This window comes from Salmo trutta, unplaced genomic scaffold, assembly GCF_901001165.1.
Source record: "Salmo trutta unplaced genomic scaffold, fSalTru1.1, whole genome shotgun sequence".
Taxonomy (NCBI): domain Eukaryota; kingdom Metazoa; phylum Chordata; class Actinopteri; order Salmoniformes; family Salmonidae; genus Salmo; species Salmo trutta.
Window position 1 is genome coordinate 37,335 of NW_021822806.1, and position 14,485 is coordinate 51,819.

Sequence of the window (14,485 nt, forward strand, 5' to 3'; positions counted from 1 at the left end):
TGGTGAACCAGGCAATCATTTGAGAAACCAAGGCTATTGAGTCTGCCGATGATGTGGTGATTGACAGAGTCGAAAGCCTTGGCCAGGTCAATGAATATGGCTGCACAGTATTGTTTCTTATCGATGGCGGTTAAGATATCGTTTAGGACCTTGAGCGTGGCTGAGGTGCACCCATGACCAGCTCTGAAACCAGATTGCATAACGGAGAAGGTGTGGTGAGATTCGAAATTGTTGGTAATCTGTTTGTTGACTTGGCTTTCGAAGACTTTAGAAGGGCAGCGTAGGATAGATATAGGTCTGTAGCAGTTTGGGTCAAGAGTGTCCCCCCCTTTGAAGAGGGGGATGACCGCAGCTGCTTTCCAATCTTTGAGAATCTCAGACGACACAAAAGAGAGGTTGAACAGGCTAGTAATAGGGGTTGCAACAATTTCGGCAGATAATTTTAGAAAGAAAGGGTCCAGATTGTCTAGCCAGGCTGATTTGTAGGGGTCCAGATTTTGCAGCTCTTTCAGAACATCAGCTGACTGAATTTGGGAGAAGGAGAAATGGGGAAGGCTTGGGCGAGTTGCTGTGGGGGGTGCAGTGCTGTTGACCGGAGTAGGGGTAGCCAGGTGGAAAGCATGGCCAGCCGTAGAAAAATGCTTATTGAAATTCTCAATTATAGTGGATTTATAGGTGGTGACAGAGTTTCCAATCCTCAGTGCAGTGGGCAGCTGGGAGGAGGTGCTCTTATTCTCTAAGGACTTTACAGGTTCCCAGAACTTTTTTGAGTTTGTGTTGCAGGAAATTTCTGCTTGAACAAGCTAGCCTTGGCTTTTATAACTGCCAGTGTATATTGGTTTCTAACTTCCCTGAAAAGTTGCATATCACGGGGGCTGTTCAATGCTAATGCAGAACGCCATAGGATGTTTTTGTGTTGGTTAAGGGCAGTCAGGTCTGGAGAGAACCAAGGGCTATATCTGTTCCTGGTTCTAAATTTCTTGAATGGTACATGCTTATTTAAGATGGTGAGGAAGGCATTTTTTTTAAATAACCAGGCATCCTCTTGATAGAAGAATTTCTATGTTTAAAGATAATGATTAAATAATTATACCCTGAAACCTAACTATTAGTGATATGGTAGCATGTATAATGAGTAACTAAAATGTTAAGCATAAATCTAACTAGGTTGGACTGGGGAAGAGAGGAATGTGTGTGTGTGTGTGTGTGTGTGTGTGTGTGTGTGTGTGTGTGTGGTGTGTGTGTGTGTGTGTGTGTGTGTGTATGTGTGTGTGTGTGTGTGTGTGTTTAAGTGTCACGCCTTCAGGGTGTGGGGTGGGCATTCTATGTTTTGTATTTCTTTGTTTTGGGCCGAGTATGGTTCCTAATCAGAGGCAGCTGTCTATCGTTGTCTCTGATTAGGAATCATACTTAGGCAGCCTTTTTCCACCTGTGTTTGGTAGTTGTTTTCTGTTTTGTGTTTCTGTACCTGACAGAACTGTGCGCTTTCGTTTCCCTTTGTTATTTTTGTTCGGGTGTTTGTTTGATTTAAATAAATAATCATGAACACGTGCCACGCTGCATCTTGGTCACCTCTCTACGACGATCGTTACATTAAGTAAACACCAAGAACCGTTAAACTGTGTTGACCCGACCTAGTTTGAACTCTGGGGGTTTAAGATATGAGAGGGAGTACCACTCAAGGTTTCCCTAATCTCAGAGGAATGAAACTGTCGGCTGGGTAATGATCTACAGTGTTGAGAGTTCTGGGGAAGAACATAACTAACTCTCCTTAATGTTCGTGTGTATGTGTGTGCGTAAATAAGGAGCCTGGTATATAATAGATGTTTTTGTACAATGGACTTCAGAGCGCCCTTGTGAATAAACATTTTGACTATTGTAAGCTGGGACTCTGTCTGTTTCATTCAACCAGAATCTTACAAATCCGGGTTGCAGACGGAGTATTTTAATTGAAGTACAGTTTATGAACATTGACAACAGAATTCTTATAACACCTCTACTGAAGGGATGAGGTCAATATCCTTCCAGGATCCCTGGGCCAGGTCTATTAGAAGGGCCTGCTCGCTGAAGTGTTTCAGGGAGCGTTTGACAGCGATGAGTGGAGGTCGTTTGACCGAGGACCCATTACGGATGCAGGCAATGAGGCAGTGATCGCTGAGATCTTGGTTGAAAACAGCAGAGGTGTATTTAGAGGGCAAGTTGGTTAGGATGATATCTATGAGGGTGCCCGTGTTTACGGCTTTGGGGTGGTACCTGGTAGGTCCATTGATAATTTGTGTGAGATTGAGGGCAACAAGCTTAGATTGTAGGATGGCTGGGGTGTTAAGCATATCCCAGTTTAGGTCACCTAGCAGCACGAGCTCTGAAGATAGATGGAGGGCAATCAGTTCACATATGGTGTCCAGAGCACAGCTGGGGACAGAGGGTGGTCTATAGCAGGCGGCAACGGTGAGAGACTTGTTTTTAGAGAGGTGGATTCTTAAAAGTAGAAGTTCAAATTGTTTGGGTACAGTATAGTAGGACAGAACTCTGCAGGCTATCTCTGCAGTAGATTGCAACACCACCCCCTTTGGCCGTTCTATCTTGTCTGAAAATGTTGTAGTTAGGGATGGAGATTTCAGAGTTTTTGGTGGTCTTCCTAAGCCAGGATTCAGACACGGCTAGGACATCCGGGTTGGCAGAGTGTGCTAAAACAGTGAATAAAACAAACTTAGGGAGGAGGCTTCTAATGTTAACATGCATGAAACCAAGGCTATTACGGTTACAGAAGTCATCAAAAGAGAGCGCCTGGGGAATAGGAGTGGAGCTAGGCACTGCAGGGCCTGGATTCACCTCTACATCGCCAGAGGGACAGAGGAGGAGTAGGATAAGGGTACGGCTAAAAGCTATGAGAATTGGTCGTCTAGGACGTCCGGAACAGAGAGTAAAAGGAGCTGGTTTCTGGGGGCGACAAAATAGCTTCAAGGTATAATGTACAGACAAAGGTATGGTAGGATGTGAATACAGTGGAGGTAAACCTAGGCATTGAGTGATGATGAGAGATATTGTCTCTAGAAACATAATTGAAACCAGGTGATATTATCGCATGTGTGGGTGGTGGAACTGAGAGGTTGGATAAGGTATAATGAGCAGGGCTAGAGGCTCTACAGTGAAATAAGCCAATAAACACAAACCAGAACAGCAATGGACAAGGCATATTGACATTAAGGAGAGGCATGCTTAGCCAAGTGATCAAAAGGGTCCAGTGGGTTGTCAGGTCGGTTGCGGTCACGGCGATTCAGACAACTAGCCGGGCCATGGGTAGCAAGTTGGCAGAAGATGGTCTGTTTTTAGCCACCTCGTGTGTTTTCGTCGGTAGATTAGTGGGGTTCCGTGTGGTAGAGGGGACCAATCCAATTGGCAAAATAGTTATAGTTCTAGTGGCCCAAGACAATTGGCTGATAGACCTATTCAGATAGCAGCCAATAAGACAGCTAATGATTAGCTGGCCGCTGATGGGCGTTCAGGTTACGTCGCGACGGAGGGGCCAGTTGGATAACACCCTCAGGCAGATAACGTTGGTAGTCCAGTCGTGAAGGCCCGATGGGGCTCCGCATCGACAGTAAAACGGGTCCGGATAGGTGATTGTAGCCCAGGAGTGGCTGATGGAACTCTTCAGCTGGCTAGCTCCGGAATAATTGATGTTAGCTCCGGGACCGACGTTAGCCAATAGTCACTCGGATAGCAGCTAGCTAGCTGCAAGATCCAGGTGTAAATGTCCAGAGCTTGCGGTAGAAAATCCGGGGATATGGAGAGAAAATAGGTCCGGTATGCTCTGGTCTGAGTCGCGTTGTACAAAACTGGCGATAGCTTTTCGAGTTAAGGGATAGCTGATGACCACCAACCGTGGCTAGCTGAATTCTAACGTTAGCTAATGAACTGGCTAACTTCTGGCTAACTTCTGGCTAGCTTCTGTTGTGGATTTCAGATTTGAGGTATATAGTACTTTTTTTAAATTGGTGAGGCGGGTTGCAGGAGTGTTTTGAAGTTGAGTTTTTAGAAAAAAATATATAAAAAGATATGCGAAGAAAATATGTAAATATATATATACACGGGACACGACAAGACGAGGACAAAAGACGTCTGACTGCTATGCCATCTTGGATTAGAAAAATTACCATAGGACAAGTCTCAAATGGCACCCTATTCCAAGTATAGTGCACTACTGTTGACCAGCATGGCACCCTATACTATGTGGCCTTTACTGTAGCCACAGACTATCTGTTACACACAGTGATATCACCAGGTCTTTACTGTGGCCACAGACTATCTGTTACACACAGTGATATCACCAGGCCTTTACTGTTGCCACAGATTAGCTGTAACACACAGTGATATCACCAGGCTTTTAATGTAGCCACAGACTAGCTGTTACACACAGTGATATCACCAGGCCTTTACTGTAGCCACAGACTAGCTGTTACTCACAGTGATATCACCAGGCCTTTACTGTAGCCACAGACTAGCTGTTACACACAGTGATATCACCAGGCCTTTACTGTAGCCACAGACTAGCTGCTACACACCGTGTTCCTCTCACCTGGTAACTATCAGTCTCCCACTTCCTCAGGGCTCTGATCTATGGTGGAAGGAGAGTCATGGTATACACACACACAGAGAGAGAGAGAGAGAGAGAGGGGGAGAGAGGGAAAGAGAAGGAGAGAGAGGGAGAGAGAGAGAGACAGAGAGAGAGAGACAGTGAGAGAGAACGGGAAAAGAGAGGGGGAGATAGACAGAGAGACAGAGACAGACACACACAGAGCAAAATAAGCACAGACAACCATACTATCAAATGTAAGGGGAGCAGTGGCAACGAAGAGACATGTAGAATGAACTAAAGTAGATATATGATGAAGTATAGTAGATATATAACCTGTTTGGGATAGGGGGCAGTATTTTCACAGCCGGATAAAAAACGTACCCGATTTAATCTGGTTACTACTCCTGCCCAGAAACTAGAATATGCATATCATTTGTAGATTTGGACAGATAACACAGTTTCTAAAACTGTTTGAATGGTGTCTGTGAGTATAACAGAACTCATATGGCAGGCCAAAACCTGAGAAGATTGTATACAGGAAGTGCCCTGTCTGACAATTTGTTCTCCTTCTAGGGCATCTCTATCAAAATGACAGCATCTCTGCTGTAACGTGACATTTTCTAAGGCTTCCATTGGCTCTAGGAAGGCGCCAGAAAGTGGAATGACGTCTCTGCAGTCTCTGGGCAAAAAACAGCAGGGGTTTTTGTGAGTGGTCCTGCTGAGAACAATGACACTGAGGCGCGCGTGCATGAGACGACTCCATGTTTTTCTTTCAGTGTTTGAATGAACACAACGTCACCCGGTTGGAATATTATCGCTATTTTACGAGAAAAATAGCATACAAATTTATTTTAAACAGCGTTTGACATGCTTCGAAGTACGGTAATGGAATATTTTGAATTTTTTTGTCACTAAATGCTCCGGCGCGTCACCCTTTGGATAGTGACTTGAACGCACAAACAAAACGGAGCTATTTGGATATAACTATGGATTATTTCGAACCAAAACAACATTTGTTGTTGAAGTAGAAGTCCTGGGAGTGCATTCTGACGAAGAACAGCAAAGGTAATCCAATTTTTCTTATAGTAAATCAGAGTTTGGTGAGGGCCAAACTTGGTGGGTGTCAAATTAGCTAGCCGTGATGGCTGGGCTATGTATTCAGAATATTGCAAATGTGCTTTCACCGAAAAGCTATTTTAAAATCAGACACCGCGATTGCATAAAGGAGTTCTGTATCTATAATTCTTAAAATAATTGTTACGTTTTTTGTGAACGTTTATCGTGAGTAATTTAGTAAATTCACCGGAAGTTTGCGGTGGGTATGCTAGTTCTGAACGTCACATGCTAATGTAAAAAGCTGTTTTTTGATATAAATATGAACTTGATTGAACAAAACATGCATGTATTGTATAACATAATGTCCTAGGAGTGTCATCTGATGAAGATCATCAAAGGTTAGTGCTGCATTTAGCTGTGGTTTTGATTTTTGTGACATATATGCATGCTTTGAAAATGGGTGTGTGATTATTTTTGGGAGGGTACTCTCCTGACATAATCTAATGTTTTGTTTTCGCTGTAAAGCCTTTTTGAAATCGGACAATGTAGTTAGATTAACGAGAGTCTTGTCTTTAAAATGGTGTAAAATAGTCATATGTTTGAGAAATTGAAGTTATAGCATTTTTGAGGTGTTTGTATTTCGCGCCACGCTATACCATTGGATATTGGTGAGGCGTTCCGCTAGCGGAACGTCTTTTCCTAACAGGATAATGAACTACAGTAGCTACATGATCAACTACAGTAGATATATGATGAACTACAGTAGATATATGATGAACTACAGCAGATATATGATAAACTACAGTAGATATATGATGAACTACAGTAGATATATGATGAAATACAGTAAATAAATGATGAACTACAGTATCTATATGATGAACTATAATGTCTATATGATTAACTATATTAAAACCTCTTACATCTAGATGTTCCGCTAGCGGAACACCTGCTCCAATATCCAATGATGGACGTGGCGCGAAATACAAATTCCTCTAAAATCCGAAAACTTCCATTTTTCAAACATATTACTATTTTACAGCATTTTAAAGACAAGACTCTCGTTAACCTCTACGGGCTAGGGGGCAGCATTGAGAATTTTGGAAAAAATATGTGCCCATTTTTAACTGCCTCCTACACCAACTCAGAAGCTAGAATATGCATATTATTGTTCAGGTTTGGATAGAAAACACCCTAAAGTTTCTAAAACTGTTTGAATGGTGTCTGTGAGTATAACAGAACTCCTATGGCAGGAAAAACCTGAGAAGGTTTCATGCAGGAAGTACCCTGTCTGACAAGGTGTTGTTGTTCTTGCTTCTGTTTATTGAAGAGTCAGGATCTTAGCTGTAACGTGACAATTCCTAGGGCTCCAATAGGCTCTCAGAACCCGGGAAAAACCTGAATGATTACGAGGCAGCCTCAGGCTGAAACACAGAATCCCCTTTTCCAAGTGTTGCATCAGAGGACAATAGAATTAGGCGCGTGCTCGATTCGACCCCGTGGAGTATTTACCTTCGGCTGTTTAGCTAATTGCAGATTCCCGGTCGGAATATTATCGCTTTTCTACGAGATAAATTGCATAAAAATTGATTTTAAACAGCGGTTGACATGCTTTGTCACATTCTGCGCCATGTGCACGACCGTGATTTAGCATTCTGATAGTGTCTAGAACGCACGAACAAAACGCCGCTGTTTGGATATATGATGGATTATTTGGGACCAACCCTACATTTGTTATTGGAGTAGAAGTCCTGGGAGTGCATTCTGACGAAGAACAGGAAAGGTAATAACATTTTTCTTATAGGAAATGTGATTTTGGTGAAGGCTAAACTTGCCGGGTGTCTAAATAGCTAGCCCGTGATGGCTGGGCTATGTACTTAGAATATTGCAAAATGTGCTTCATCCGAAAAGCTATTTTAAAATCGGACATATCGAGTGCATAGAGGAGTAATGTATCTATAATTCTTAAAATAATTGTTATGCTTTTTGTGAACGTTTATCGTGAGTAATTTAGCAAATTGTTAGTAAATTCCCCGGAAGTTTGCGGGGGGTATGCTTTTTCTGAACGTCACATGCTAATGTAAAAAGCTGGTTTTTGATATAAATATGAACTTGATTGAACAGACATGCATGTATTGTATAAAATAATGTCCTAGGTGTGTCATCTGATGAAGATCATAAAAGGTTAGTGCTGCATTTAGCTGTGGTTTGGGTTTTTGTGACATTATGCCAGGGGTTTTTGCTCCAGCTTGAGCTGTACCTGGCCACCGTCAGACCTGCTCTCACGGGGGAGGAGAGCGTGAGTGCCCTCGTTTCCTGCCTGACGGGCCGAGCTCTGGAGTGGGCTAATGCGGTCTGGAACGGTCCAGACTCGGGGAGGGACCACTACCCAGAGATCACCTGCCGCTTTCGGGCCGTGTTCGACCACCCTCCGGAAGGAAGAGCGGCGGGTGAACGGCTGTTCCACCTCAGGCAGGAGACAAGGAGTGCTCAGGACTTCGCGCTGGAGTTTAGGACCTTGGCTGCTGGGGCGGGGTGGAACGACAGGGCCCTCATAGACCACTACCGCTGCAGTCTCCGGGCGGACATCCGCAGGGAGCTGGCCTGTCGGGACACAGCTCTGTCCCTGGACGAGCTGATTGATATGTCCATACGTCTGGACAATTTGCTGGCTGCCCGCGGGCGTTCGGAGAGGGTCCTGCCCGTTCCACCCCCGTGCACCCCCGCCCCTACCTCTATGGAGGTGGGGGGGGCCGTGCCAAGGGGCACCGGAGGAGGTGGCTCCTCCTGCACCAGCTGTGGTCGGCAAGGACACATGGCTGACCGGTGCTGGAGGAGCCAGTCTGGGAGTCGAGATGGCAGGCAGAACACTTCTCGGTCACCTCAGGTGAGTCAGCACCAGATTCACCCAGAACCCCTTGTTGGTCACGTGTTTTTACCTGTTTTTTTTACTAAATTTTTCCCCTCTTCCCAGCATAGGGCGCTAGTCGATTCAGGCGCAGCTGGGAATTTTATGGACCGTGGACTTGCCATTAAGCTGGGCATTCCGCGGGTGCCGATAGATTCCCCTTTCCCCGTGCACTCCCTTGATAGCCGACCATTAGGGTCAGGGCTAGTCAGGGAGTCTACGGTGCCACTGGACATGGTAACGCAGGGGAATCATATGGAACGCATTAGTTTTTTCCTTATTGATTCGCCTGCGTTTCCGGTGGTGCTGGGGGTCCCCTGGCTGGCTCGTCACAATCCCCGTATCTCGTGGAAACAGGGGGTTCTCCAGGGGTGGTCAGATGAGTGTTCAGGGAGGTGTCTAGGAGTTTCCATAGGTGCCACGTCGGTGGAAAGTCCAGACCAGGTGTCCACCGTGCGCATTCCCCCTGAATACGCCGATTTGGCGATCGCCTTTTGTAAATAGAGGGCGACTAAATTACCACCTCATCGACAGGGGGATTGTGCGACAGATCTCTAGGTTAACGCTGCGCTTCCCAGGAGTCACGTGTACCCCTTGTCACAGGAGGAGACGGCGGCTATGGAGACATATGTCACGGAATCCCTGGGACAGGGGTACATTCGGCCCTCCATCTCACCCGCTTCCTCGAGTTTCTTTTTTGTGAAGAAAAAGGAGGGAGGTCTGCGTCCGTGCATTGATTACCGAGGCATCTACCGAGAGGGAAATTACAGCCCCTCCCCGTTCCACAACGACCATGGTCGCACCTGTCCATCGACTTCTTAACAGATCTTCCCCCCTCTCAGGGGAACACGGCGATTCTGGTGGTTGTGGATCGGTTCTCTAAGTCCTGCCGTCTCCTCCCATTGCCCGGTCTCCCTACGGCCCTGCAGACTGCGGAGGCCCTATTTACCCACGTCTTCCGGCACTACGGGGTGCCAGAGGACATTGTCTCTGATCGAGGTTCCCAGTTCACATCCAGGGTCTGGAAAGCGTTTATGGAGCGGCTGGGGGTCTCGGTCAGTTTGACCTCCGGTTATCACCCCGAGAGCAATGGGCAGGCGGAGAGGGTGAACCAGGAGGTGGGCAGGTTCCTGAGGTCGTATTGCCAGGACCAGCCAGGGGAGTGGGCGAGGTATATTCCCTGGGCTGAATTAGCCCAGAACTCACTTCACCACTCCTCGACTAACATATCACCCTTTCAGTGTGTGTTAGGTTACCAGCCGGTCCTGGCACCGTGGCACCGGAGCCAGACCGAGGCTCCTGCGGTGGAGGACTGGGTCCAGCACTCCAAGGAGACCTGGAGAGCCGTCCAGGACTCCCTAAAGGAGGCCAGTGCGCGGCAGAAGAGGAGTGCTGACCGCCACCGCAGTGAGGTGTCCGTGTTCGCACCGGGAGACAGGGTCTGGCTCTCGACCCGGCACCTGCCCTGCCGGAAGCTGGGGCCGCAATGTGTGGGGCCCTTCAAAGTCCTGAGGAGGATAAACGAGGTGTGTTATCGGTTGCAACTCCCTTCCTATTACCGTATTAACCCCTCGTTTCATGTGTCTCTCCTCAGGCCGGTGGTAGCTGGTCCCCTTCACGAAGATGAGGTGCCGGAGGTCCCTCCGCCCCCTCTGGACATCGGGGGGTCCTGCAGTACCTCGTGGACTGGGAGGGGTACGGCCCGGAGGAGAGGTGCTGGGTGCCGGCGGAGGACGTCCTGGACCCATCTATGTTGAGGGATTTCCACCACCTCCGTCCGGATCGCCCTGCGCCTCGCCCTCCGGGTCGACCTCGAGGCCGGTGTCGGCGCGCTGCAGGAGCCGCACGTCAGGAGGGGGGGTACTGTCACGATTCCCACCGACGGTGGCGCCCCCTCCTGCTCGGGTGGCGCTCGGCGGTCGTCGTCACCGGCCTATTAGCTGCCACCGATTCCCTTTGCTTTTCCTTTTTTTTATATTTTAGACACCTGTGGTCAATTAGCCATTAGAGGGGCTATTTAGGTTAGCTGGCCCGCTCCTTTTCATGCGGGATTAATTGTTGTTTCCGACTGTCTTGTTCATGTTCGGCTTGGCATTGTCACACTTTATTTATTCCCCTGTGTTTGGGAACTTTGGTTTTTTCTCAAAGTGTTATTAAAAAAACAACACTCCCTGTCCTCGTTGCTTCCTGCGCCTCATTCCTAAATCACGACTACCAACACCGTTACATTCAGGGACTACAGTATCTATTACATAAGAGGAGTCAGTTTCAGGGACTACAGTATCTATAACAAAAGAGGCTTCAGGGACTACAGGATCTATATCATAAGAGGCGTCAGCTTCAGGGACTACAGTATCTATAACATAAGAGGCTTCAGCTTCAGGGACAACAGTATCTATAACATAAGAGGCTTCAGCTTCAGGGAGTACAGTATATATAGCATAAGAGGAGTCAGGGATTACAGTATCTATAACATAAGAGGAGTCAGTTTCAGGGACTACAGTCTATAACATCAGAGGCTTCAGCTTCATGGACTACACTATCTATAACATAAGTGTTACGCTCTGGCCATAGAGAGGTTTTTGTTCTTTATTTTGGTTAGGCCATGGTGTGACTAGGGTGGACATTCTATGTTCAGTTTTCTATGTTTTGTGTATTTCTTTGTTTTGGCCGGGTATGGCTCTCAATCAGGGACAGCTGTCTATCGTTGTCTCTGATTGGGAGCCATACTTAGGTAGCCTTTTCCCACAGGGTTTTTGTGGGTAGTTGTTTTCTGTCTTGTGTTTTTCCCCTGACAGAGCTGTGCGTTTTGTTCCACTTTGTTTTTGATTCAGTGTTCAGATAAAATAAATACCATCATGAACACGAACCACGCTGCACCTTGGTCAACTCCTTCTTCCAAAGACAACCGTTACAGAACTACCAACCACCAACGGACCAAGCAGCGTGGTAAGAAGGACTCCTGGACATGGGAGGATATCCTGAACGGCAAGGGATCCTACGCATGGGAGGAGACCCTGGCTGGAAGGGATCGCCTCCCATGGGAACAGGTGGAGGCAGCCAGGAGAGCGGAAGTAGCAGGAAAAGGGAGCGAACGTTATGCTGGAACATGGCTGGCAAGGAAGCCTGAGAGGCAGCCCCCCCAAAAAATTGGGGGGGGGGGGCACACGGGGAGATTGGCGGAGTCAGGCAACAGACCTGAGCCAACTCCCTGTGCTTACCGTGGGGAGCGGTTGATGTGGAGAGCACCGTGCTATGCAGAAGTGCGCACAGTCTCGCTCATCCGCACGCACAGTCCGATGCGGTCGATACCAGCCCCCCGCAAGTGCCGTGCTAGAGTGGGCATCCAGCCAGGGTGGATTGTGCCAGCTCAGCGCGTCTGGTCCCCTGTACGCAGTTTCGGCCCAGGGTATCTGCACCGGCTCTGCGCACTGTGTCTCCGGGGCACTGGGAGGGCTCAGTTCGTCCTGTGCCTGCGCTCTGCCCGTGCCGGGCTACAGTGACAATTCAGCCAGGACGGGTTGTGCAGGCCGTGCGCTCCAGACCTCCAGTGCGTCTCCAAGACCCAGTGTATCCTGTGCCTGCTCCCAGAGCCAGGCCTCCTGCATGTCTCCCCAGCCTGGTGAGTCCTGTGCCTGCTCCCAGAGCCAGGCCTCCTTCCTGTCTCCCCAGCCTGGTGAGTCCTGTGCCTGCTCCCAGAGCCAGGCCTGCTGCATGTCTCCCCAGCCTGGTGAATCCTGTGCCTGCTGCCAGAGCCAGGCCTCCCAGAGCCAGGCCTCCTGCATGTCTCCCCAGTCTGGTGAGTCCTGTGCCTGCTCCCAGAGCCAGGCCTCCTGCATGTCTCCCCAGTCTGGTGAGTCCTGTGCCTGCTCCCAGAGCCAGGCCTCCTGCATGTCTCCCCAGCCTGGTGCGTCCTGTGCCTGAGTCACCCGCCTGTCCGGAGCTGCCAGAGTCACCCCCCTGTCTGGAGTCACCAGAGTCGCCCGCCTGTCCGGAGCAGCCAGAGTCGCCCGCCTGTCCGGAGCCGCCAGAGTCGCCCGCCTGTCCGGAGCCGCCAGAGTTGCCTGCCTGTCCGGAACTGCCAGAGTCGCCCGCCTGTCCAGAGCCGCCAGAGTCGCATGCCTGTCCGGAGCCGCCAGAGTCGCCCTCCTGTCCGGAGCCGCCAGAGTCACCCACCAGTCCAGAGCCTCCAGAGTCGCCCGCCAGTCCAGAGCCGCCAGAGTCGCCCGCCAGTCCGGAGCCACCAGTCCGGAGCCGCCAGAGTCGCCCTCCTGTCCGGAGCCGCCAGAGTCGCCCGCCTGTCCGGGGCTTGCTGCGAGGGTCCCCAGTCCGGGGTCGGCGGCGAGGGTCCCCACTCCAGAAGCACCACCTAAGTGGGCCAAGCCGAAGGTGGAGCGGGGTCCACGTCCCGCACCAGAGGCGCCGCCGTAAGGAAAGCCCACCTGGACCCTCCCCTTTAGAGTCAGGTTTTGCGGCCAGAGTCCGCACCTTTGGGGGGGGTACTGTCAAGCCCTGGCCATAGAGGTTTTTTGTTCTCTATTTTGGTTAGGCCAGAGTGTGACTAGGGTGGGCATTCTATGTTTCGTTTTCTATGTTTTGTGTATTTCTTTGTTTTGGCCGGGTATGGCTCTCAATCAGGGACAGCTGTCTATCGTTGTCTCTGATTGGGAGCCATACTTAGGTAGCCTTTTCCCACAGGGTTTTTGTGGGTAGTTGTTTTCTGTCTTGTGTTTTTCACCTGACAGAGCTGTGCATTTTGTTGCACTTTGTTTTTGATTCAGTGTTCAGATAAAGTAAATACCATCATTAACACGAACTACGCTGCACCATGGTCAATGCCTTCTTCCAAATACAACCGTTACAATAAGAGGCTTCAGCTTCAGGGACTACAGTATCTATAACATATTAGGAGTCAGCTTCAGGGACTACAGTATCTATAACATAAGAGGAGTCAGGCACTACAATATCTATAAAATAAGAGGCTTCAGTGACTACAGTATCTATAACATAAGAGGCTTCAGCTTCAGGGACTACAGTATCTATAACATAAGAGTCTTCAGCTTCAGGGACTACAGTATCTATAACATAGGAGGCTTCAGCTTCAGGGACTACAGTATCTATAACATAAGAGGAGTCAGCTTCAGCGACTACAGTATCTATAACATAAGAGTCTTCAGCTTCAGGGACTACAGTATCTATAACATAGGAGGCTTCAGCTTCAAGGACTACAGTATCTATAACATAAGAGTCTTCAGCTTCAGGGACTACAGTATCTATAACATAGGAGGCTTCAGCTTCAGGGACTACAGTATCTATAACATAAGAGGAGTCAGCTTCAGCGACTACAGTATCTATAACATAAGAGTCTTCAGCTTCAGGGACTACAGTATCTATAACATAGGAGGCTTCAGCTTCAGGGACTACAGTATCTATAACATAAGAGGAGTCAGCTTCAGCGACTACAGTATCTATAACATAAGAGGAGTCAGCTTCAGGGACTACAGTATCTATAACATAAGAGGCTTCAGGGACTACAGTATAGATTACAGTGTCTGTTCCCACATATACACACTTTGTGCTTGTGTGCATGTGTGTGTGCACTTCTGTGTGTGAGAGATTATGTTTGTGTGTTTCTGGGTAATATAGGGGACAGAGTTAGGAAACTTCGTTTTGTTGTTTCTCTTAAAGACATGTTATTGCATTCTTTAGAATAAAGACACACACTCCAGCAGGAAGTACGGCCCCTGCTCTGGAACATGTTATTACCAGCCTACACCTCCTCTCTCTCTTTTTACCATTCCCTTTTTCTCTGTCCTTTGTTCGCGCTCTCTCCCTGTCTCTCTCTCTCTGTCTCTCTCTCTGTTCCTTCTCTCTCTCTCTGTCCCTCTCTCTCTCTTCTCTCTCTCTCTGTCTCTCTCTCTCTCTGTCTCTCTCTCTCTCTC

General features: G+C 48.3%; 1 protein-coding gene across 1 annotated transcript in view; it reads right to left on the reverse strand.

Moving 5' to 3' along the window:
• The window catches only part of LOC115184961 (collagen alpha-1(XI) chain), a 41,456-nt gene extending 29,871 nt beyond the window's left edge, over nt 1-11,585 (reverse strand). The window contains exon 1 of the mRNA XM_029745541.1: nt 11,546-11,585. Coding sequence (XP_029601401.1) covers nt 11,546-11,585 — 40 coding nt within the window. The remainder of the gene's footprint in view (nt 1-11,545) is intronic.
• Nucleotides 11,586-14,485: the final 2,900 nt, after the last annotated feature.